This window comes from Gymnoscopelus braueri, assembly GCF_963280865.1.
Source record: "Gymnoscopelus braueri genome assembly, chromosome: 8".
NCBI classification, from domain to species: domain Eukaryota; kingdom Metazoa; phylum Chordata; class Actinopteri; order Myctophiformes; family Myctophidae; genus Gymnoscopelus; species Gymnoscopelus braueri.
The window spans coordinates 50,038,378-50,062,793 of NC_137609.1; the positions used below are offsets into that span (position 1 = coordinate 50,038,378).

General features: G+C 41.1%; 1 protein-coding gene across 1 annotated transcript; it reads right to left on the reverse strand.

Annotated features, from left to right (window-relative positions):
- Positions 1-500: 500 nt before the first annotated feature.
- Positions 501-24,029, reverse strand: LOC308090913 (low-density lipoprotein receptor-related protein 1-like; the record flags this gene model as incomplete). The annotated part of the gene is made up of 14 exons (XM_080436186.1): positions 501-530; positions 748-879; positions 1,002-1,087; positions 1,552-1,584; positions 3,172-3,265; positions 3,956-4,104; positions 4,844-5,026; positions 5,386-5,591; positions 6,120-6,307; positions 8,626-8,757; positions 8,881-8,966; positions 9,313-9,345; positions 21,830-22,019; positions 23,904-24,029. 14 exons carry the CDS (start codon positions 24,027-24,029, stop codon positions 501-503), a joined length of 1,668 nt encoding a protein of 555 aa, XP_080292312.1.
- Positions 24,030-24,416: the final 387 nt, after the last annotated feature.

Sequence of the window (24,416 nt, forward strand, 5' to 3'; positions counted from 1 at the left end):
CGCTGACCTGACATACTCACTATAGTCTATCTCTCTCACAAATAGACTATATACTCCTACCTAAATATCCTCCTTCACCTGTCTAAATCTAAACCTTACCTACTCCACGCTAAATCTTCCTCCACGCCCTTTCTAACACAATATATAGCTCACTTGGCACAATACAATATAACTATCTAATAATATCTATCTATCTAACTTTAACTATAATAATCTAATCTATCTCTATATAATCACTCTCTCACTCACTCAAATTTAAATCTACCACAACTATATAACACTATAACTAAACTAACTAAAACTCACACTCACACACTCGCTCAGTCTCCCGTCTCAGTCTCCCTATCGATCCGATCACAGCAGCTCTCTCTCTCTCTCTCTCTCTCTGGCTTGTAAACAGCAATTGTTTGGACGCACAGGCAGAAAGCTTCCTGCAGTTCCTCTTTTTAAAGATTTTTTTGGTCATATGACTTCGATCACGTGCTTTTTGGGGATTCCTTTCATGTAGCCGCACCAAATTCAGTGAGGATCTGCATACGGGGTTAATGTACAGTAAACCAATAAAAAGACAATTTCACGGTCTGAACCGTGTTCGGCACCAGACCGCTACTCTGCGCAAACACGGTTCAGACCGTGTTTGGCACCCAATGTGTTAAATACTAGTATCAGTACTCTGTATTACAACCATAAGCATTTTGAAAACAAGTATCCATCATTCATCCTCATAGTTGTCATTGTCACACTGACCTGGACGTCACTGCCGTTGATGTGCATACGACTGATCATGTTGCGGTAAGGGGGGTCCAGTTCTGTCCTCTCTACCCAGTAGATCATCTGCTGCTGATAGTCAAAGTCCAGAGCCAGTGCTCTCTTCAAGTCCTGTCACACCACAGCATTGTGTTAGTCTCAGACTGGAATACATTCCAGCATGTCAAAAGCAGTGTGTGTAGAATATTGTATAGGATTACATAGGATGTGTTGTTATGTCTAATGGTTTTCACCTGTTTGAGCACTGTGGAGCTGGAGCCGTTCAAGTTGATTCTCATCAGGTTGATATAGTTGGCTAAGATGAGGAAGGGCTCCACCTCTGGAGAAAGTACGACATTACATTTGAGTTGGTTTACTTTAAAAAAAAAAAAATCCGAAGACTAACTCTTTCTCTCTCTCTCTCTCCCTCTCTCCCTCTCTCCCTCCCTCTCTCTCTCTCTCTCTCTCTCTCTCTCTCTCTCTCTCTCTCTCTCTCTTTCATGAGTGTAACATTTAGATAATAGACATAGACATAAATAAGTGGATATATGTGGACGTGTTAATCACCATCTTTTAAAAGGTTGTGATGTGTTGCCTCCCTTTGTCAAACACACCACTGACACAGTGAAGCTGTTGTATCTACTGACTCACCTTTTCCATTCACTTTAAATACAAAATATCAACATATTTACGATCAGTGACCAGCGTAGTAGAGGGTTGTTTTTTAATGGTGTCATCCCACATTTTGAAAAAAGCAATCAGTCAGTCGGACGGACGGACGGACGGAAGGAAGGACGGACTTACCTGTTTTGTTGTGTGTTGGTTTAGCTTGGAGAGCTGTTGATAAACATAAAAAACTAAATGAGCTTCAGTGTAACATCTGGCTGGATGTAGTTGTGGTTTATTGTTGAAATACAGGAAAAGATGTTTGTTTCTCCTCTTTGCTGCTATTTATTTGACATTCACAGGGTGGGAATGAGGAACTGTGATTTCTATCAGAGCACACATACAATAAAAATAGCTGACAAGCAATAGTTTGTTGTAAATTAACAGGTTTGTTGTCATTTTGTGATTTAGTCACACACGTTCACCACTAACAAACTAATATAATTATCCTTCAAAATCAATTGGCTGTGAAACATGCCTGATAAGTTGTCCAATAACATGAGAGAAGTTTTCAGGGGTCAAGTGGCCCTTAGAAAAGGACATTTGGGCTGCAGAGCTCCCTGTGAGAGCTAAGAGTGACTACAAAGTTAATATTTATTTGATGTCATCCTAGATGGAACAACACTCACTGATGAAGACAATGAGAAAGAGGAAGATTTCATCAAGAGGGAATCACTGGCAGACATTTCACCCTATGTATGATAGGGATGGGTATTGGCAACAATCTCACGATACGATACGTATCACGATACTTGGGTCACGATACGATTATATTGCGATACGCATCACGATACTTGGGTCGTATCACGATATTGGGATATATTGCGATATATTGCGATATATTGCGATATATTGCGATATATTGTGATATATTGCGATATAATGCGATATATTGCGATATATGCATATATCACAACTACATATTGTTTATATATACACTACATATTGAGTAGCTGCAGATCTGTGATAGGTTCTTTGAATGTTTTTCATAAAGCCTGTATCTGAAAAAGCAAAAAAAAAAAAAAAAAAAAAAAAACTTTTTTTTTTTCTTTTTTTTTTTATCGCGATATTGATACTGGAGTATCGATACAGTATCGCGAAATAAAATATCGCGATATATCGTGATATCGATAATATTGCCCATCCCTAATGTATGACCTCTGACCCCAGTCCGGGGCAGACCCTGTGTGTCCTGTTGACTGTCTCACCCACAGCCATGAACCCAAAACAACACTTACACCTTGCAATCACATGCACTGTTTTATTACAAACATGATCCTCTCTAGTTGTGTATGTCATTCATTTAGTCACCTTCTGTTTAATTAAATCTATCAAATGACTTCATCATGGCAAATGACAACCCACTGAACTGAACTGAATTTAGTGATAGAGATATCTTCACTGTCTTCATGTTATAAATTAAAGCAACTTCAACTGGTCCATATTTTTAATTAGAAATTTGTCGAATGTTAAAACCTGAATACGACCTCACGTTGTATCAATCATGTTTACACGCCTCCAAAATGTTCATCCGTCATAATTTTCTTTGAGCCAGGTTAGATTTTTTGAGATTTTTGCATCACCTTGTCTGTATGTTGCATTTTTTGATGTTCTGATGTTTTGATACCCTGAAGTTAAGTATGTGGATTCAGGCTCATGGCCTAGTGTACATTTTTCCGATGGGATGATACAACTTGGAATGCCAGTTAAACTCTTCAAGTGTGTGTGGACACAGGTCATATTTCAGTCTTTACTCACAGCAATCTGCAGGTTCGTCTGATCGGTCCCCACAGTCATCTACTGTGTCACATTTCCATGAGAATGAAATGCACTTGTAGTTCTTACAAACAAACTGATGAGGGAGACAGAGGATTCTGTTTAGAATCAGTTAACAGTTCAAATAATGCACAAGGCAAAAATTTTTTTTATTAACAGACAATATCCAACGTTTTTCCAAATAAGAGAGAGTCAACACAATTTGAGAGGAATCTGTATGTTCAAACAGTTAGTGAGGAGGACCAATGCAAAATGTCATTGTATTTCTGTTAAAGGAGTTACTGTACTCTGTGGAACAAATGTGAAGAGGAATTGAAACAACGTACGACATGGAATGAGTTTAAACAGAATTAATGTTTAAAATGGACGTATTAAATAGAATAGCTAGTCTAGCTAGGTACGGGAGGTGTTGGTTTTGTTTTGGTGCATCATTCAGACTGTATTGTCTTGTTTGTTTTGCTTTCAATGTGAGTGTGTAAACACTGGGGCAGAAAGCCTAAATATTGATTTATTTGCTGGTATTTTGAGAAACACTTTTTATATATCTTTGTCCTACTCTTTTATCCAACATGGAACATCATTTACTGATGATGTTATAATAACTTTGACGCTGATCTTATTTATTCTCTTCATTTCTTTAGTTTTTTCTTGCTTATTGAAAACGAATAATAATAAATAAATTACATTAAAATGAAGTAATGTATCAAGACCAGACATGAGACATAAAATCATACAGAGTAACACAAGTGAAGCTGAGGTGAATCACCTGGCTGGCAGTGCAGTTGGACATGCACTGCTTGTTGTCAGCTGACCAGTAGAAGTAGGGGGGACAGGAACACTTGTAGCCCCCTCCAGGTGAGAGCAGACACAGGTTACTGCAGCCTCCATTGTTGGTCTGACATGGATGACCAGACACTGCAGGGTGGAGAAAACATGCACACATGTAATGACTATGAGAACACACACCTACAGTAGGTGGCCAGTGACTTTGACCAGTTTCACTTTCAAAACCTTTGCATCATGCATGTCACACAAGCAGAATGCGGCACACAACACCAATGGTTTTGATAAAGTGGATTGTGGATAGGACTCTATATGAAAAAACTTGTTATATCAACAAAACGCATCACATTCTGTTTGTGTGACATGCATGATGCAAAGGTTTTGAAGGTGAAAGTGGTCAAAGTGGTCAAAGTCACTGGCCACCTACTGTATATGTTACAACAGTGCTTTATAAACCTTTTGTACCCAAGACACACAGATGTGTCAGAGTTAAAATCATAAGGCTTACCTGTCTTTCTTCCTTCCTTCATCCCTTTATATTTTGGTGTGGAGGGGAGGGGGGATTAAAAACAACTAGCTGATATAGATGAAATAGCACAAATAGACAATCTAAAAGTTCACAACACGTTACATTGTGACGTTCTGTGCACTTGTAGATCTGCTATTTTGTGGGGGGAAATAAAATAAATGCTGCCTAAAATGCAAGTAGGTAATCTTGCCTATAATTACATGATCAGAATAGGGACACCAGGTTGTTTATACAACACTTTTCTAAACAGATCAAATAACACAATAATACACAATAAATAAAAGTAATAAAACAGCATGAAGAGTAATAATGAGAGTGTTGTATACAGTAGGTGGTACAGACCCTCAGGTTGTCTATAGGGGTGGTAGATGTGGATGTCAGATGGATCGATCAGGTTGCTGATGAGACTGATCTTGTTGGTTCCCTGAGTCTTGTTGGCTCTGTAGATGGATCTGGTCTCTCTGTCTGTCCAGTAGATGTGATCCTCAAACAGAGTAATAGCCCAGATGTTGTCCTGACTCATAACTACAGACACACAAAACCCCAAATAAAAAGTGTCAGACTATTACAAAATGCATGAATAAATTATTAAAAGTGAAAGTACAAAGAAAATGGTGCTTTAACATACACCAGTAGATTATAACAAAGTAAATAATGTTCTCACTGCTTTCCTTGCTTTTTCTTAAACTAAACTATTTAAACCAGATGATCTCTACTAAAAACTAGAAGTGAAAAAAGAAGGCTAACCTGTGTGTGTGTGTGTGTGTGTGTGTGTGTGTGTGTGTGTGTGTGTGCCTGCCTGCCTGCCTGCCTGCCTGCCTGCCTGCGTGCGTGCGTAGGTGCGTGCGTGCGTGTGTGTGTGTGTGTGTGTGTGCGTGTGTTACCTGTGTGTGTGTTGGTTCCATCCAGGTTGGCAAACTCAATGTATTTCCTCACGTTGGTCCAGTAGATGTGATCATTGATGTAGTCTAACGTCAGGCCGTAAGGATTGGAGATCTTATCCTTCACGATGACTCTCCTGTCGGTGCCGTCCATCCCCATCCTCTCTATGTGGGGGTTGTTGTAACTTATGTCTGACCAGTACAAGTATCTGTCAGGGAGACACTGTGTCAGGGTCACTATTCACAACTAATCACACATAGTGGACATACAATATGAAAACTATCAAAATAACGAAAACCAGTTCACAAAAAAATGTGATAATTGCAGATCTATAAGATAACGTGTCACATTGTGACATGGTGTGAGCTAGCAGATTGGCTTTTTTCACTATTTTCCTGCACTTTTTTAATCTTGCCCCTGACCACCCCATTTTACAATAAAAAACTAAAACTAAAGGCAGGTTTTTAGTATTGTTTTAAAAGCATCAGTGGACTGAGGTGCTCTCAGGTGATCTCAGGTGTTATTTAAATTGTTCTTGAACTACAATGTTATTTAAACAATGTCTAAGAATCTTTTTAGTGACCCTTCAAACTTAGATCTGCAAGAGGAACATAATATGATGCAATGTCATCAGTTTTATGTTTAGATGTAATTCAGTCTTCTTGTATCCGTGGTGTTTCACAGGATGGTTGATAAATGTAACGTGAGGTTCATGATGTCACCACAGTGCTCTTACCCGTAGCGTACATCCACAGCTATGGCGTATGGCATGTCCAGGTCAGTGTTGAGCAGGACTGTTGGGTACGACCCGTTTAGTTTGGACACCTCTATGGTGTGATGTATCTGGTCACACCAGTAGAGGTTTCCTCCCACCCAATCAACAGCTAGACCCCATGGTGTGATGGTCGACTTGTTGTGAAGGACCTGTCAATGAACCATACATGCACTCTGAATATACTCACCATGCCTTCATTCATAGATATGATAGTGTAGACAGTGGTGTAAAGTAACTAAGTACATTTACTCAAGTACAATGTTGAGGTATTTTTACTTTACTGGAGTATTTCCAATTTTCAGTACTTTTACTTCTATTCCATCTCAGAGGCTAATATTGTACTTTAACTCCACTACAATTATTTGAAAACTTTAGGTACTTTGATTATTATTATAAAACATACAGTAACCACTTCAGCCCTACAGTATATACATTTTGGCCATTTGAAAATAGCCGATCTACAAGCTCACAATTTGTTGCGATGCGACACATTGTGAGCTTGTAGATCTACTATCTTCAAATGATTTTTATACATTTGAAAACTTGTGAAATGGGACATTCTGCGTAATGAGTACTTTCTGATGGGACCTTCTTCACAATGAGTACTTTCTAATGGGACCTTCTGCACAATGAGTACTTTGTACTTTTGGTACTTTAAGTACATTTTGATACCAATACTTTTGTACTTTTACTCAAGTACATTCTTTATTTTGGACTTTTACCTGTAACAGAGTATTTCTACATTGCAATATTGATACTTTTACTTAAAGGACGACTTCACCCATTTTCATCCTATCTTCATATAATTGGTCCTCACTAATACTCTTGATAAAATGGTAAAACAATAAATCTACTCGGTCTGTGTCTCAGAGGAGGGCTGTGGACAGTCCAGAAACCTGTCTACCAGTGACATCATTGTTAGGAAGGTTTTTTTTTCCAACAAGATTTTTAAAAATGTATTTAGATTTGTATAAACGCGAGAACAATGGCTTCTATTATTGCATTGCAACTTTCCAGGAATTACAAAGCCTGTAGTTTCTATTAGCTTGGATTCCCCATCGATGATGGTAGACAGGTTTCTGAACTGTCCACAGCCCTGTCCAGAGACACAGACAGAGTAGAAAAAAATGGTGCCATCTTATCATGAGCATTAGTGAGGACCTATTATATGAAGATAGGTTGAAAATGGGTGAATTCGTCCTTAAAGGGCAAGACCACTTTGGTAGAGGTTTGGGTTGTGTAGTTACCTTGCCATGATGTAACTCCAAAGGTGGGCAAGAAATAAAAAATAATTGCTCCATTGATTAGAAATTGATAATTCAAAATATGCTCCTCATTGACTTACATTGTATGGTAAAACTGCTCTCAAAGTCACTCTTTTAGCACAAAAACGAACGCAAACAAAGTTGATTCAGACAATATAGAACATCACCAAACCCAGTACTGTTTTTTTTTTAAATAAAAATGTCAACTTCCTGTTGATTTTGCCATTTTTAATAAGTAGAAAACCCGGACTGGATCGGCGGATCCGGATCCAGATCTTCAAATAGTAAAATCATCAGGAAGTTGACATTTGTATTAAAAAAAAAACAGTACTGGGTTTGGTGATGCTCTATATTGTCTGAATCAGCTATGTTTGGGTTCATTTATGTGCTAAAAGAGTGAGTTTGAGAGCTGTTTTACCGTACAATGTAAGTCAATGAGGGGCATATTTTGAATTATCAATTTCTAATCAATGGAGCAATTACTTTTGATTTCTTGCCCACCTTTGGAGTTACATCATGGCAAGGTAACTACACAACCCAGACCTCTACCAAAGTGGTCTTACCCTTTAAGTTTAAGTAAAACATCTGAGTACTTTGGAAGGAACAAACAGACACACAGGTAACACACGCACACACAAACGCACACGCACGCACACGCACGCACACGCACGCACGCACGCACGCACGCACGCACGCACGCACGCACGCACGCACGCACGCACGCACGCACGCACGCACGCACGCACGCACGCACACACACACACACACACACACACACACACACACACACACACACACACACACACACACACACACACACACACACACACACACACACACACACACACACACACACACACACACACACACCACTGAGTGTAGAGCAAATTGTCAAAGTGTTGGCTGCCAGGGGTGGGGGTGGGGTTATTGGGGAGAGTGAGTGTGTGTGTGTGTGTGTGTGTGTGTGTGTGTGTGTGTGTGTGTGTGTGTGTGTGTGTGTGTGTGTGTGTGTGTGTGTGTGTGTGTGTATGTACAAACATATAAAAGTTTGTGAAAACCTAGTGTAGAGAGACAGGAACCCCCCCCCACCATCTGGGGACCCATAGTTTAAATACTAGCATAAGTACTCTGAATTACAATCATAAGCATTTTGTAAACAAGTATCCGTCATTCATCCTCATAGTTGTTATTGTCACACTGACCTGGACGTCACTGCCGTTGATGTGCATACGACTGATCATGGTGTGCTGTGGGGGGTTCAGTTGTGTCACCTCTATCCAGTAGATCATCTGCTGCTGATAGTCAAAGTCCAGAGCAAACACGTTCTTCAAGTCCTGTCACACCACAGCAGTTGAGTTAGTCTCAGACTGGAATACATTCCAGCATGTCAAAAGCAGTGTGTGTAGAATATTGTATAGGATTACATCGGATGTGTTGTTATGTCTAATGGTTTTCACCTGTTTGAGCACTGTGGAGCTGGAGCCGTTCAAGTTGATCTTCATCAGGTTGTTTATGTTGGCTAAGATGAGGAAGGGCTCCACCTCTGGAGAAAGTGAGACATTACATTTGAGTTTGTTTACGTTTAAAAATACACAAACAACAAAGCAAGACTATCTCATTCCAATTAACTCTCTCTCTCTCTCTCTCTCTCTCTCTCTCTCTCTCTCTCTCTCTCTCTCTCTTTCTCTTTCTCTTTCTCTCTCTCTCTCTCTCTCTCTCTCTCTCTCTCTCTCTCTCTCTCTCTCTCTAACTTTATATAACCATATTTTAACATGTTGTGATGTGTTGCCTCCCTGTGTCATTGCACATTTTGAGTGAGTCAGTCAGTCAGACAGACAGACAGACAGACAGACAGACAGACAGACAGACAGACAGACAGACAGACTTACCTGTTGTGTTGTGTGTTGGTTTAGCTTGAAGAGCTGACGAGAAACATAAAAAACAAAAACTAATTGAGCTTCACTGTAACAACAACGGACTCCAACACAGATGGTTAAGGAGGGAACAGAAGAGCTTGTTTTTATTACAAACCAACACTTACACCTTGTAATCACAACATGATCCTCTCTAGTTGTGCATGTGATTCACACGCTAGCAGACTCAGAAAAGCTCGTCCACGCCTTTGTCTCCTCCAGGTTGGACTACTGCAATGCACTTCTCATCGGGATCCCTAGCAAGAGCCTTCAAAGGCTCCAGTATATTCAGAACAGCGCTGCTAGGGTCCTGATGAGAGTGCGCAAACATGAGCACATCACACCCATCCTCCGTTCACTCCACTGGCTTCCCGTTGCTTTCCGGACCCAATACAAAATATCCCTGTTGACACATCAGTGCATCCACGGCAACGCTCCCTCATACCTCAAGGACCTAGTCTCCCTGCAACCCTCGACCCGCAACCTCCGCTCTTCAAACACCAACCTCCTCAACACCCGCAAGGCCAATCTACGCACCATGGGCGACCGGGCTTTCTGCTCGGTCGCCCCCGAACTGTGGAACGCCCTCCCTGTCCACCTGAGAGCACCACAGTCGGTCGACTGCTTTAAAAGAGGATTAAAGACCTACCTTTTTAGCAAAGCATTCCTTTAGCTGGTTTTACCTCTAGGCTTTATGCCCCCATCTTTTAATTGTTTTATTCAGTTTCTTAGTTGTTGTTTTCTTTTTTTGGTGTGATGTTTCTGTTTTTAAATTTTGCCTTCTGTAAGCACTTTGAGATTTCTTGAAATGTAAAGTGCGTTATAAATAAAATCCATTATTATTCTTTTTAATGATATCTATCAAATGACTGCATCAAATATTGAGCTGAACTTAATTGAGAGATACTATGACTGTGTGTGTGTGTGTCTGTGTCTGTGTGTGTGTGTGTGTGTGTGTGTGTGTGTGTGTGTGTGTGTGTGTGTCTGTGTCTGTGTCTGTGTCTGTGTGTGTGTGTGTGTGTCTGTGTCTGTGTCTGTGTCTGTGTCTGTGTCTGTGTCTGTGTCTGTGTGTGTGTGTGTGTGTGTGTGTGTGTGTGTGCGTGCGTGCGTGCGTGCGTGATGACATAGATTTTGTGCTGTGTGATTCCCATAGATGCACGTTCATCCAAACACAGCAGATTTTAATTACAGAACTACTCCGTTTTGAATCTCATTCAAGATGACGTCCATACGGTGTATTACTCATTGTAAACTTAATCAGCACACTAAAATATGTATCTGAAAATATTTTAGGTTAGAAATAAGCACTTTGGTCACAAACATTCTGAACAGTGGCCGTCTCTCTCTCCCTTGGCCAGCGTGCGCCTGCAGGCTACAAACACTAGCACTGTGCACCGTGTGAGTGAGGTTCCACCGTGCCATAGCCTGAAGGGATGGAACCTTCTGATTAGTTGCGAGGCCGTTTCAGACTGAAACTTCAATATAAAATGACCCAAAATGTATTTCACTGGACCTTTAAAGCCTTTGGCCGTCCGGCCTGGCAGAGATACCTATAAAGGTTGTTGAGGCTTCTCCATTACACATCCTTAATGAGGATTGGCCCTATACTTAGTCGACCCGATTCTCAAGGGCTAAATGTCTGCCAAAAATAGCCGATCTGCAAACTCACTCATCATGTGGTTTTGGTGTAAATTCACAACTTTTTGTTGACAGGAAGCTAAAGCTCCTCATGCCCTACATAGAGTGTGAGCTCTGTGGGGCTGCAGTATGAAGACACACACACACACACACACACACACACACACACACACACACACACACACACACACACACACACACACACACACACACACACACACACACACTGTTACGACTATGATCATATTTTTGTCATATTTTGGGTTATGATTTGGTTCTAGTGTTGAATGGTGTGGTGTGCCAGGCAGAGGTCAGGCAGAGGTCAGGCAGAGGCTGTGTGCATTTTTATATTTAATCCCACTGTGTAGCTGTGTGTGTGTTGTGTGTTGTGTGTTTTGTGTGTGTGTGTGTGTGTGTGTGTGTGTGTGTGTGTGTGTGTGTGTGTGTGTGTGTGTGTGTGTGTGTGTATTCATTGGCGTGTACAGATATATTGTGTGAATTATGCTCAGAACAGCTACGTATGTAGAGTTCATATTGTCATCATCATGAACACCATGGAAGCTGTTTGTTTTGACCTTTTGTATAGTTTTGTTGTGATGCTCATGGTCTCTACAGTCTGTGAGTTTAAATTACAGCCCTGCTTCTCAAAGGTTTTTATTTCAAGGACCCTCATAACTGTGAGAGTGTACAAATGGAACCAAACGGACCCGTTTGTACACTGTCAGAGTTACTGATCCGTAAGGGTCCATTTGGTTCCTACTGTAACTATCAACCATTTAGCTGGGGAGCCTGGATAAGCTATAGGCTGGGTGTGGCTGTGATCGCTCAATTATTGAAAATCTATACGTTTGTCAGTGAGACTCAGTGGTGTAAAGTAACTAAGTACATTTACTCAAGTACAATACTTAAGTAGAATTTTGAGGTACTTTTACTTTACTGGTGTATTTCCAATTTTCAGTACTTTTACTTCTACTCCACTACATCTCAGAGGCAAATAATATACTTTTACTCCACTACAATTACTTGACAACTCATTTGGATTATTGTTACACAACATACATTAACCACTTCAGCTCTGTATACATTTCATACATTTGAAAACTTGTGAAATGGGACATTCTACATAATGTGTACTTTCTACTTTGGTACTTTAAGTACACTTTGATACTTTTGTACTTTTACTCAAGAAAATTCTGAATTTCTGACTTTTACTTGTTTCAGAGTATTTCTGCATTGCAGTATTGATACCTTTACTTTAGTAAAAAAAACTTTCCACCACTGGTGAGATTTTCAGTCTTTACTCTCATGTGTGACAGTGAGTAGAGGCAGGGCAGATCAAAGTTGTTTTTCAGTGGATTCTTGACACTCCAGATTATAATTACCAGGACACATTTGGTGCCATTTGTATCAGAGTATTAGAGTTACAGACCTGTAAGGGTACATTTGGTTCCTAACTATCAATCATTTAGCTTTTTTCTCAAGGACCCCTGGGGGTCCCCGGACCCCACTTTGAGAACCACTGGTCTATGGTAAAGAGCGACCGCCATGGCAGGAGGCGGAGCCAGAAAAAAGAGGTGCGGCAAAGTTTAGAAACATTCTATAGTCAGTGCCGCGAGACAGAGCGACAGCCGATTGGTTGTCACTCTAAAGCAGTGGTTCTCAAACTGTGGGTCGGTACCCCCAGGGGGTCCCCAAATGATTTTGAGGGGGTCCCAGTTCAAATAGGATTATTTTGGGGGGTCCCCAGTTCAAATAGGATTATTTTGGAGGGTCGTGGCCTCAAAGTTTGAGAACCGCTCTGAAGCTGTGGTGTGAAATAGGCGTGGCCTAGGCGTGCACACCAAGGTTCACATCACCTTGGTGGATGTTTATCCTGCCTTTGTAATGGGTACAAATTACACCCGTTTAGCTGAAAAGCACTGTTTTAGAAATTACTTCTACTCTCACTACATCTCAAAGGCAAATATTGTAATTTTAACTCCACTACAATTATTTGACAGCTTTAGTTACCAGTTACTTTATAGAGTTAAATTGTTATACAAAACATACCCCTTAAGCCCATTTTGTCGTCAATTTGAAAATAGCTGATTTACAAGCTCACAATGCGACACATTGTGAGCTTGTAGATCTGCTATTTTCTAAAAGGTTTGACAAATGTTGAGTACTTTTACTGTAAGTAAACACGCACGCACACACACACACACACACACACACACACACACACACACACACACACACACACACACACACACACACACACACACACAAACACAGTGGGAGTAGAGATAAAAATGCACACAGACACACACTCAGTCTAACCTCTGCCTGGCACACCACACCATTCAACTCTAGGACCAAATCATAACCCAAAATATGACAAAAATACGACCATAATCGTATCTATCTGTGTGTGTGTGTGTGTGTGTGTGTGTGTGTGTGTGTGTGTGTGTGTGTGTGTGTGTGTGTGTGTGTGTGTGTGTGTGTGTGTGTGTGTGTGTGTGTGTGTGTGTGTGTGTGTGTGTGCGCGCCTGTGTGTGTGTGTTCATGCTGCAGCCCCACAGAGCTCACACTCACTATGCAGGGCAGGAGGAGCTTTAGCTTCTTGTCAATTAGGAAGTTGTGAATTTACATCAAAACCACATGATGATGAAGAGATATGATGAGCTGACGTGTCACTAATAATTTTGGGGGGTTTTCTACTTGTATTGACAGTCCACAGTGTAGAGAGACAGGAAACAGAGTCAGGTAGTGACATACAGTAAAGGTTCGCCGAGCTCGAGAATCGAACCCGGTACTCAATGTCAGACATCAGATCATGTGGTGCAACTCCTCTGCTATCAACACCTCCTAAACTTTATTTTGGTTATTTTTATGTGAATCACTTTGAGCTGCATTTCATGTTACGAAAGGTGCTATACAAATAATGTGTCTTATATTATTATTACTATTATCATAATTATTAGAAGTATTGTTATTATTATTATTAATTAATTTACATCATTTTATTAATGTATTTTATTCATTTGTTTATACATATAAAATATGAATTTATATAATTTATTCTGTAATTTATTGGGATTCATGTATTTACATAGTGCCATCATGACTGTCAATGCAGACAGGTGTGTGTGTGTGTGTGTGTGTGTGTGTGTGTGTGTGTGTGTGTGTGTGTGTGTGTGTGTGTGTGTGTGTGTGTGTGTGTGTGTGTGTGTGTGTGTGTGTGTGTGTGTGTGTCTGTGTGTCTGTGTGTGTGTGTGTGTGTGTGTCTTCATACTGCAGCCCCACAGAGCTCACACTCTATGTAGGGCATGAGGAGCTTTAGCTTCCTGTCAACAAAAAGTTGTGAATTTACACCAAAACCACACGATGAGTGAGTTTGCAGATCGGCTATTTTTGGCAGACATTTAGCCCTTGAGAATCGGGTCGACTAAGTATAGGGCCAATCCTCATTAAGGATGTGTAATGGAGAAGCCTCAACAACCTTTATAGGTATCTCTGCCAGGCCGGACGGCCAAAGGCTTTAAAGGTCCAGTGAAATACATTTTTGGTCATTTTATTTTGAAGTTTCAGTCTGAAACGGCCTCGCAACTAATCAGAAGGTTCCATCCCTTCAGGCTATGGCACGGTGGAACCTCACTCACACGGTGCACAGTGCTAGTGTTTGTAGCCTGCAGGCGCACGCTGGCCAAGGGAGAGAGAGACGGCCACTGTGCAGAATGTTTGTCACCAAAGTGCTTATTTCTAACCTAAAATGTTTTCAGATACATATTTTAGTGTGCTGATTAAGTTTACAATGAGTAATACACCGTATGGACGCCATCTTGAATGAAATTCAAAACGGAGTAGTTCTGTAATTAAAATCAGCTGTGTTTGGATGAACGTGCATCGATGGGAATCACACAGCACAAAATCTATGTCATCACGCAGCACGTTTTCGTTCACAGGAAATAATTAAGATTGTCTTTTTAGGGACTTTGGATATAATAATACACAAAAATTGATATGCTCTAAAAGTGTGAAAAAACATATTTTTCATTTCACCAGACCTTTAAATTTAGTTTTTGCCCTGTCACGGGGTAGCCTGTGCCCTACACACACACACACACACACACACACACACACACACACACACACACACACACACACACACACACACACACACACACACACACACACACACACACACACACACACACACACACACACACACACACATACACACACATACATACACAAACACACCTACTTGCAAGCCCAACTGCGTAACGGTACAATCTTTGTCAAGTAGGCTAGCAGCCTAGATGAATGACAGATTGTGACACCAATCACATCGCCATGAATGGAATATGTTTATATGTTAATTTATTTAACCCATACCGAGCAGTGCGCGTTCGAGTTACACTAAAATAAAGCAGTCATGTAGGCTATTCCCTGTGAGACTCGGGCTGCAGTCAGTCCCGTGCCACCACGTTAATGAGAGATAGGCTGGAGAGGACATTATTGGATGAAGGCAGGTGTGTGTTGGGAGAGTTAAATGTCCGATCTCCCGGTGGCCATGAAAAGATTACAGCGGCGCCGCTGCGCCCGGTCCAAACTCCCGAAAATGCTCTTACATAAGAACTTGCATATTTTGAAAATAGCAGATCTACAAGCTCACAACACATGGTGATGCAATGCGATGCGTTGGGGGGGGATATCCCCCCCCACTTTTGGGATGAAGAATAAAGAAAAAGAAAAAACCTCCGACTACACTTCATGGAGTAGGCCTACATTATGTTGTAAGGAATTAACAGAATTAACAGAATTAAAGTAACAAACCCCCCCAAAAAATAACAAACATGTTCACGCTGGCTAAAGTCAAAGTCATGATATATTGATAAATGCTGAAGGTTGCGGTGATCTCGCTGTACGCCCATTATTTGGTCTACACCGTGTTGATAAATGAGGGCCAATGTGTTTATTTAAATTGTCATTGAGTTTTCACCCAAGTTGTACGTGTTTAATTGTAAAACATACAACTCTAACATTGTACAAATGGCACCAAATGTGGAGCCATTTGTACACTCATAGTTGTGGGGGTCTGTGTCCTGGTAATTGTAATCTGGAGTGTCAAGAATCCACTGGAAAAGCAACTTTGATCTGCCCTGCCTCTACTCACTGTCACACGTGACGTGAAAGTAAAGACTGAAAGTCTCACTGACAAACGTATTTTCAATAGATGAGTGATCACAGCCACATCCAGCCTATAGCCAAACGTGTCCGCTTGGTTCCATTTGTACACTCTCACAGTTATGGGGTCCTTGAAATAAAAACCTTTGAGAAGCAGCGCTGTAATTTAAACTCACACACTGTATAGAGACCTAGTTTCAACCATGAGCATCACCAAAAAAACTATACAAAAAGTCAAAACAAACAGCTTCCATGGTGTTCATGATGATGACAATATGAACTCTACATAGCTGTTACACTGAGCATAATTCACACAATATGCATCTGTACACGCCGATGAATACACACGCACGCACGCATGCACCGACCGACTCCTACTCCTGCTTCCAGGATGAATACACTTTGGCCTTTATCAGGTAGGATAAACACATCGTTTGCTGTCTATTCCTCTTTAAATGCCTCGTTTTCACTTAGTTAAGGGAAAGTTAGCCTTATTTTATTGTTTTTTAAATAAATGCTTACCAATAGCTTGCTTCACCAATGTGTTCATAAACGTATCTACTAAAACCTCTCAATTAGTTCCAACCCAACTCCTCAAGGAAACTGTGTGGGAGCCAATCAAAGTTACTAAAATGGCCAATATGAGCTTGTGTATCTTATTAATCTTATTAGGAGTTTTGGGGGGTGCTGAATCCATTCCAACTATTACGTTTTAGTACAAATGACTCCCTGGCCATAACATTATGGTGGCTGTAATTTCCCCTTGCACATTTTTGTTGAGTGGTATATTCCGATTATTGGTCTTCCTAGAAAGTCAAATAAAGATGTCTTAATTTTTTCTGTTGCTTTAGTTTGCTTAATTTGCATAATTAGCTAATTATTGGCCAAAACCGGAAGAAATGCTTCTACTTAACTTAGAGAGGTGATGAGACTGAGTCCATGTTTATGATGTCCAGAAATTCATCTATTACCATGACTCAGCCATGCAACCTTTCCTCATTAGCATAATTTGCGTACATTTTTTTGAACGTTGCACATTTTAAAGTGCTTTGGATGAAAGGTGCTGTATAAATACACCATTTTATAGACGGACAGGCATATGTATTTTCTATTATTTTGTATTATTTTTGAATAATAAAAATAAGATCACATTGCTGTCGGCAGACTATCTCCATATTTGAACAAAAACTTCATTATACAAGTGACGCACACAAGTAGGGATAATAGCAGATCTACAAGCTCACCTCGAAAGATTGGCTATTTGCACTATTTTTAATTATTTAAAAAAAACAATAATGAAAGTTTTGGACATACGAGGTGTCCAGCCGACAGCAACAATAACACTCAGTTGCCAAGGACAGTACAGCAGTCTAAAAATACAGATTACAGGGCAAGAAATGTATACTGTAGACAGCCTGATGGAAAGACATCACAGTCAAAGCAACAGCATCAGTAAGATGGCAAAAACATAATGAAGAATATGAACATATTATATACAACACTATACACCAGGGGTAGGAAACCTTAGGGACAGGTACTCACACACACACTCATAGTCTAACCTCTGCCTGGCACACCACACCATTCAACACTAGAACCAAATCATAACCCAAAATATTATAGAAAATACAACCATAGTCAATAGATGACTGATCACCAGAGATGTCCACGAGTCTCTGAGCTCGAGTCCGAGTCAAGTCTCAAGTCTTTGAGGCACGAGTCGAGTCAAGTCTCAAGTCTTCGAGGGTTGAGTCGAGTCGAGTCCGAGTCAAGTCTCGGGTCTTTGAGGCTCGAGTCGAGTCGAGTCTCAAGTCTTTGAGGCACGAGTCGAGTCGAGTCTCAAGTCTTTGAGGGTTGAGTCGAGTCGAGTCCGAGTCAAGTCTTTGAGGGTCGAGTCCGAGTCAAGTCTCGAGTCTTTTTAAAGTCTTTTAAAAAAAAAAAAAAATGGGGGGGGGGGGGCATAGATGTAAAAGTATAGACAGGTCATAATAAATCACATTAGATTCACAGATTAGAGATTTTATGTATTTTCCCCACAATTTATTTTCATTCAAATGAAATGTGATTGAACTTGCACTAATAATGACTTTAGTTGATTTTTCACTCTTTAAAATATAGTATTTCTTAATTATTAATAATTACAGCTTGTAGATTGGCTATTTTCATGATTTTTAATTGTTTTTAAATAATAATAAAAAAGGAACATACAAGATTTCCACCCGACAGCGATAATATATAGCCAATATGGTTCTGTATCAGTATATGAGTCAGTTTTTGCAGATTTCATTCTAATTGGCTACTATGCCTGCATATGAATTTCATGGGCCTGGGTAGGTCACCCTGGCTTGGCGGAGATATGCCCTGTTGCGCACACTCGACTCCGCACAGCAGTCCAACAGCAGAGCAGGTGAAAGCAATTCACTTAAACGAGGGCTGTGTTGCGCACCAAAAAACTGTCTAAATGTGGATCCCCAGTTCAAATATGATTCTTTTGGGGGGTCACGGCCTGAAAAGGTTTGAGAACCACAGCTTTTATGCAGTGAACATTACATGAGCGTAGCGTTTACCGTGGTGAAGTGTTGAATATTCACCCAGCTGGGTTTAACGAAATGAAAATTCCTAAACGTGCTGTCACAGATGATCCGACCATCTTATAAAAAATGTAAGCATATGCCAAGATAACTGAGGTTATATAGCTGATTCTGAGCTAAACATATTTGTTTAATTTCGAAGTTTTTATATTTAAACTTTATGATGAAAGGCCGCGGCGGCCACACACATAGCAGCTGTTGCGCTCGCCTCTCCATGTTTTAGTTAATGAGCAGCATGAAACAGCTTGACTGAAGCCGGCTCCGCGCAGCGCGCACTGGAGCGGAGGTTTCTTTGCGGGGGGGGGACAGGGGAGTGGAAGTTTTTTGGGCATTTCATTCATTTATTTGTCCAAAAAATAAACATAAAATAAAGATTGTATTTATGTATTTTCCCCACAATTTATTTTCATTCAAATGAAATGTGATTGAACTTGCACTAATAATGACTTTAGTTGATTTTTCACTCTTTAAAATATAGTATTTCTTAATTATTAATAATTACAGCTTGTAATTATTATTATTATTTTTTTTTTTTTTTTTTTTTTTATTATCTCAGGTAATTTGTAAATATGTAGATAACTTGTCTGGCCTTCTGTTGCTCTCTTGTTTTGATCTCCTTCCCACTTACCCCCCACCCTCTTCTTCTCCCCCCCCCCTCTTCTTTCTATGGAAACTAACGTTGCGATGGGAACGATGTACAAAAAAGAATTTCACCCACTTTTTTACCTTGTAAACCTGTGATGTGACAATAAAACTGATTCTGATTCTGAAGATTGTCCACGAGTCTTTGAGGCTCGAGTCGAGTCAAGTCTCAAGTCTTTGAGGCTCGAGTCGAGTCAAGTCTCAAGTCTTTGAGGGGCGAGTCAGAGTCGAGTCGAGAGTCTCGTTTTTGGCCACTCGAGTGCGACTCGAGTCCGAGTCCCTAACTCGAGTCCCCATCTCTGCTGATCACAGCCACACCCAGCCTATTCACACACTGTAGAGACCTGGTTTCAACCATGAGCATCACAACAAAACTATACAAGAAGTCAAAACAAACAGCTTCATGATGATGGAAATATGAACTGTACATACGTAGCTGTTACACTGAGCATAATACACACACACACACACACACACACACACACACACACACACACACACACACACACACACACACACACACACACACACACACACACACACACACTCACACACACACACACACACACACACACACACACACACACACACACACACACATCTGCCATGACGGGCATGATGGCACAATGTAAATAGATAAAACCCAATAAACTAAATACTGGATATATTATATTATTGTATAAACAGATGAATACAATACATTAATACAATAATGTAAATGACATAATAATACTATTATAACAATATATAATATTATTTGTATAGCACCTTTCATGAAATGCAGCTCAAAGTGCTTCACATAAAAAGAGCAACAAAGGAAATTTAGGAGGTGTTGATAGCAGAGTAGTTAAGGTGTATACGACATGCAGGCTGATGCCTGACACTGAGTCCCGGGCTCGATTCTCGAGCCCGGCGAACCTTTACTGCATGTCACTACCTGACTCTGTTTCCTGTCTCTCTACACTGTGGACTGTCAATAAAAGCAGAAAACCCCCCAAAATTAACTTTCATTTAAAATTATGAATAGGCGACGTCATAACTACATTTCACGCCACGCCATGTCTCACACACACACACACACACACACACACACACACACACACACACACACACACACACACACACAGTGCATGCTAACGTGCAGTAAAGCATCCAGCAGTACTAATGTGTTTAAGCGTCATGGTTCTCTTAGCTGTACTAATGCGTCATGGTTTTCTTATCTTTGTGCCTCAGTGTCTTTTCACAAGGTTCCACATCAAGCAACAAGTGTCATTAAAACAGAGTGTTTACCTGAGCTCCAAAGCAGCAGGAACAGTATCCCTGTTTTTTCCATGTCTGGATTGACTCACACTGGATTCTCAACTGGAACTTCACCGATCTGCACCGATTGATTCTGGTTGTGATTCTGATCAACACTCGCTGTCGTCTGTGTGTTTATTAGTGACACATCAGCTCATCATATCTCTTCATCATCATGTGGTTTTTATGCAAATTCACACCTTCCTAGTTGACAAGAAGCTAAAGCTCCTCCTGCCCTGCATAGTGAGTGTGAGCTCTGTGGGGCTGCACCATGAAGACACAGACACAGACACACACACACACACACACACACACACACACACACACACACACACACACACACACACAGAGGAACACGTATGCATCAAAACGACGGAGGATGTGTTGATTGAACGTTTATCATCTGTTTTTGATAAATAAATGATGTATTAAATAGTAAATAAAGACAGAAAATACGGGCGATATTGTTTCTGTACTTTTCCACCTTTGACCTTTTTTGTAGCATAGAGCAGAGAGTTAAGGGCCGTTCACACCAAGCACTATAACTATAACTATAAAAATATAGTTTTAAAAATGGTGTGTGTTTGTGCATGCGTGCGTGTGCATTTATTATTATTTATTTATTTAAACACTTACTAAACATGGGTCATAGCTGCCAAAGTCTTCTGTAAGTCACTTGCTGCTCTAGACCATCTATACCAGTGCTTCTCAACCAGGGGTCCAGAATCAGAAGACTTTATTGCCATGACATGTAGACATGTTATAGGAATTTGGTTTGATGCAGTGGAGCGCAGTTTACAACAGGACTGGTGCAAGACAGGACAAGACAGTGCAGACCACATCATAGTGCAAACAACAAGTAATAAATAAAAATAAATATGAGAAGTGCCAAAAGTGTCAAAAAGATCAAGTGTTCAGTTAGGACAGTCCATATAGCTCTCTGAGGTCAGGTCAGCTCAGGGGGGGGGGGGGGGGTGGGGGGGGACCAGCAGCATTCAGTAGCCGGATGGCCGTGGGGAAAAAGCTGTGTGAGTGTCGTGCCTTCACAGTCTGTAGTGACCACAACCTCCTGCCTGAGGGGAGCGGGGCAAAGAGACCATGTCCTGGGTGTGTGGGGTCAGCCATGATCTTCCTGGCCCTCCCCAAAGCCCTACTTTTAAACAGGGCCTCCAGGGGGGGCAAAGGGCAGCCAATCACCCTCTCCGCCCAGCGTATCACCCGCTGCAGCTTGGCCTTGTCCTTGGCCGCTGCAGCGGGGAACCAGATGATGATGGCGAAGGTGACGATGGACTCCATGATGGCAGTATAGAAGTTCACCAGCATGTCCAGGGACCACCAGTGGTCCTTGGGAGGGTACCAGCTGGGGGTCCCCAGCTTAATTAGTTAACATAGTGTCACGATCATTTTAACCACTTAGCTTTGGCTATTCAAAAATAGCAGATCTACAAGCTCATAGTGCGTCACCGAGTGCCGCGCTATGAGCTTGTAGATCTGCTATTTTTGAAAAATATTGAAAATATGCATATCTTAAATATATATATTTTTTGAAACACACATTTTTCACTCAAATCTTTGCTTCTTGGGGTCCCTGGGCACAAAACCTTTTCAGATGGGGGTCCTGAGGGGCTGCTGCATGAACATGCATGCAGACACACACACCACACACACACACACACACACACACACACACACACACACACACACACACACACACACAGTGTGGTAAAGACACAAATGTGAGCATTGACAATACTGTTGATTACTATCACTGCATTTATTGATACACCTAAATATAACAACCTATTAACAGCGGTGTGATGCATTGTGAGCTTGTAGATTGGCTATTTTTGGAAAAAAAATATTTTATCAATTCTCGATTATTTCTTATAATCAGTTAAATCGATTAGTTCAATTAACTGTTGCACCCCTAAGTATCACATCCACTGTGGACTTCTGTAAAGTAAATACCATGATGGTATATCTCACAGTAAAGTGAATAATATGACAGTATATCTTACATTAATTGTACGTTTGTACGTTTTGTGTTGAAAGCTGCAGAGTAACTTTTAACTAAAATGTTAAAATAATTGTAGTGGTGTAAAATGTAAAATATTTGCTTCTGAGATGTTAGTGGATTAGAAAGTATTGGTAAATGGTAAATGGTGCATTTTATATAGCGCTTCTATCCGAAGCGCTTTACATTGATTGTGCCATTAACCCATTCACACACACATTCATACACCGATGGCGGAGGAAACCATGCAAGGCACCAACCTGCTCATCGGGAGCAATTAGGGGTTCAGCATCTTGCTCAAGGACACTTCGACACTAACTCTAGGGGAGCGCCCCAGCCCGGGATCGAACTGTGAACCTTGCGGTTTTCCAGTTCACTCTACCCGGCCACTCTACCCCTGAACCACTGCCGCCCCTATTATTGAAATATGAGTACAGTACTTGAGTATATACACTTAGTTACTTTCCACCCCAGAAATTAGCAGCTATAATTAGAGAGTTCCTCTCTGTGAAACTGCTCACTGTCAGGTAAGAAAAGGATGTCTTGACGTCATGCGTAGGAGGAGATGTGGTTTGTCTGTGCAGGCTGCCAACTTAAAAAAAAAAAAAAACAACCTTGAAGTCAGATTTGGTGACGTTGACATTTTTTTAGTCCACTGCAAACCATCGGCTTTGACTGACCTACTGGATCCTCAGTAAAATACATGTAGTTAAAATACAATAAACTCTTACAGATTAGATTTCAAAAGGTACATGATCCAAGCAGTCCAGGGGGAAAGGATTTTTGATGCTATGACCTACGGTTCAAGAGTTATAGGCCAAAATAGGCCAAAAAGTGAATCTGCCTGATTTTTTAATGGCGGCCATAGCTGAGTGGTTAGTGAGCCCGCCTAAATAAAATAAAAATAAATATGAGAAGTGCCAAAGGTGCCAAAAAGATCAAGTGTTCAGTTAGGACAGTCCATATAGCTCTCTGAGGTCAGGTCAGCTCAGGGGGGGGGGCAGCAGCATTCAGTAGCCGGATGGCCGTGGGGAAAAAGCTGTGTGAGTGTCGTGCCTTCACAGTCTGTAGTGACCACAACCTCCTGCCTGAGGGGAGCGGGGCAAAGAGACCATGGCCTTGGGTGTGTGGGGTCAGCCATGATCTTCCTGGCCCTCCCCAAAGCCCTACTTTTAATCAGGGCCTCCAGGGGGGGGCAAAGGGCAGCCAATCACCCTCTCCGCCGAGCGTATCACCCGCTGCAGCTTGGCCTTGTCCTTGGCCGCTGCAGCGGGGAACCAGATGATGATGGCGAAGGTGACGATGGACTCCATGAAGGCAGTATAGAAGTTCACCAGCATGTCCAGGGACCACCAGTGGTCCTTGGGAGGGTACCAGGGGGTCCCCAGCTTAATTGGTTAACATAGTGTCACGATCATTTTAACCACTTAGCTTTGGCTATTCAAAAATAGCAGATCTACAAGCTCATAGCGCGTCACCAAGTGCCGCGCTATGAGCTTGTAGATCTGCTATTTTTGAAAAATTCTTGAAAATGCATATCTTAAATATATATATTTTTTGAAACACACATTTTTAACTCAAATCTTTGCTTCTTGGGGTCCCTGGGCACAAAACCTTTTCAGATGGGGGTCCGCGGCCAAATGTATATCAATTTAGGGGTCCTTGGCATGAAAAAGGTTGAAAACCATTGATCTATACCAATGGTCAGCAATAGGCAGCCCATGGGC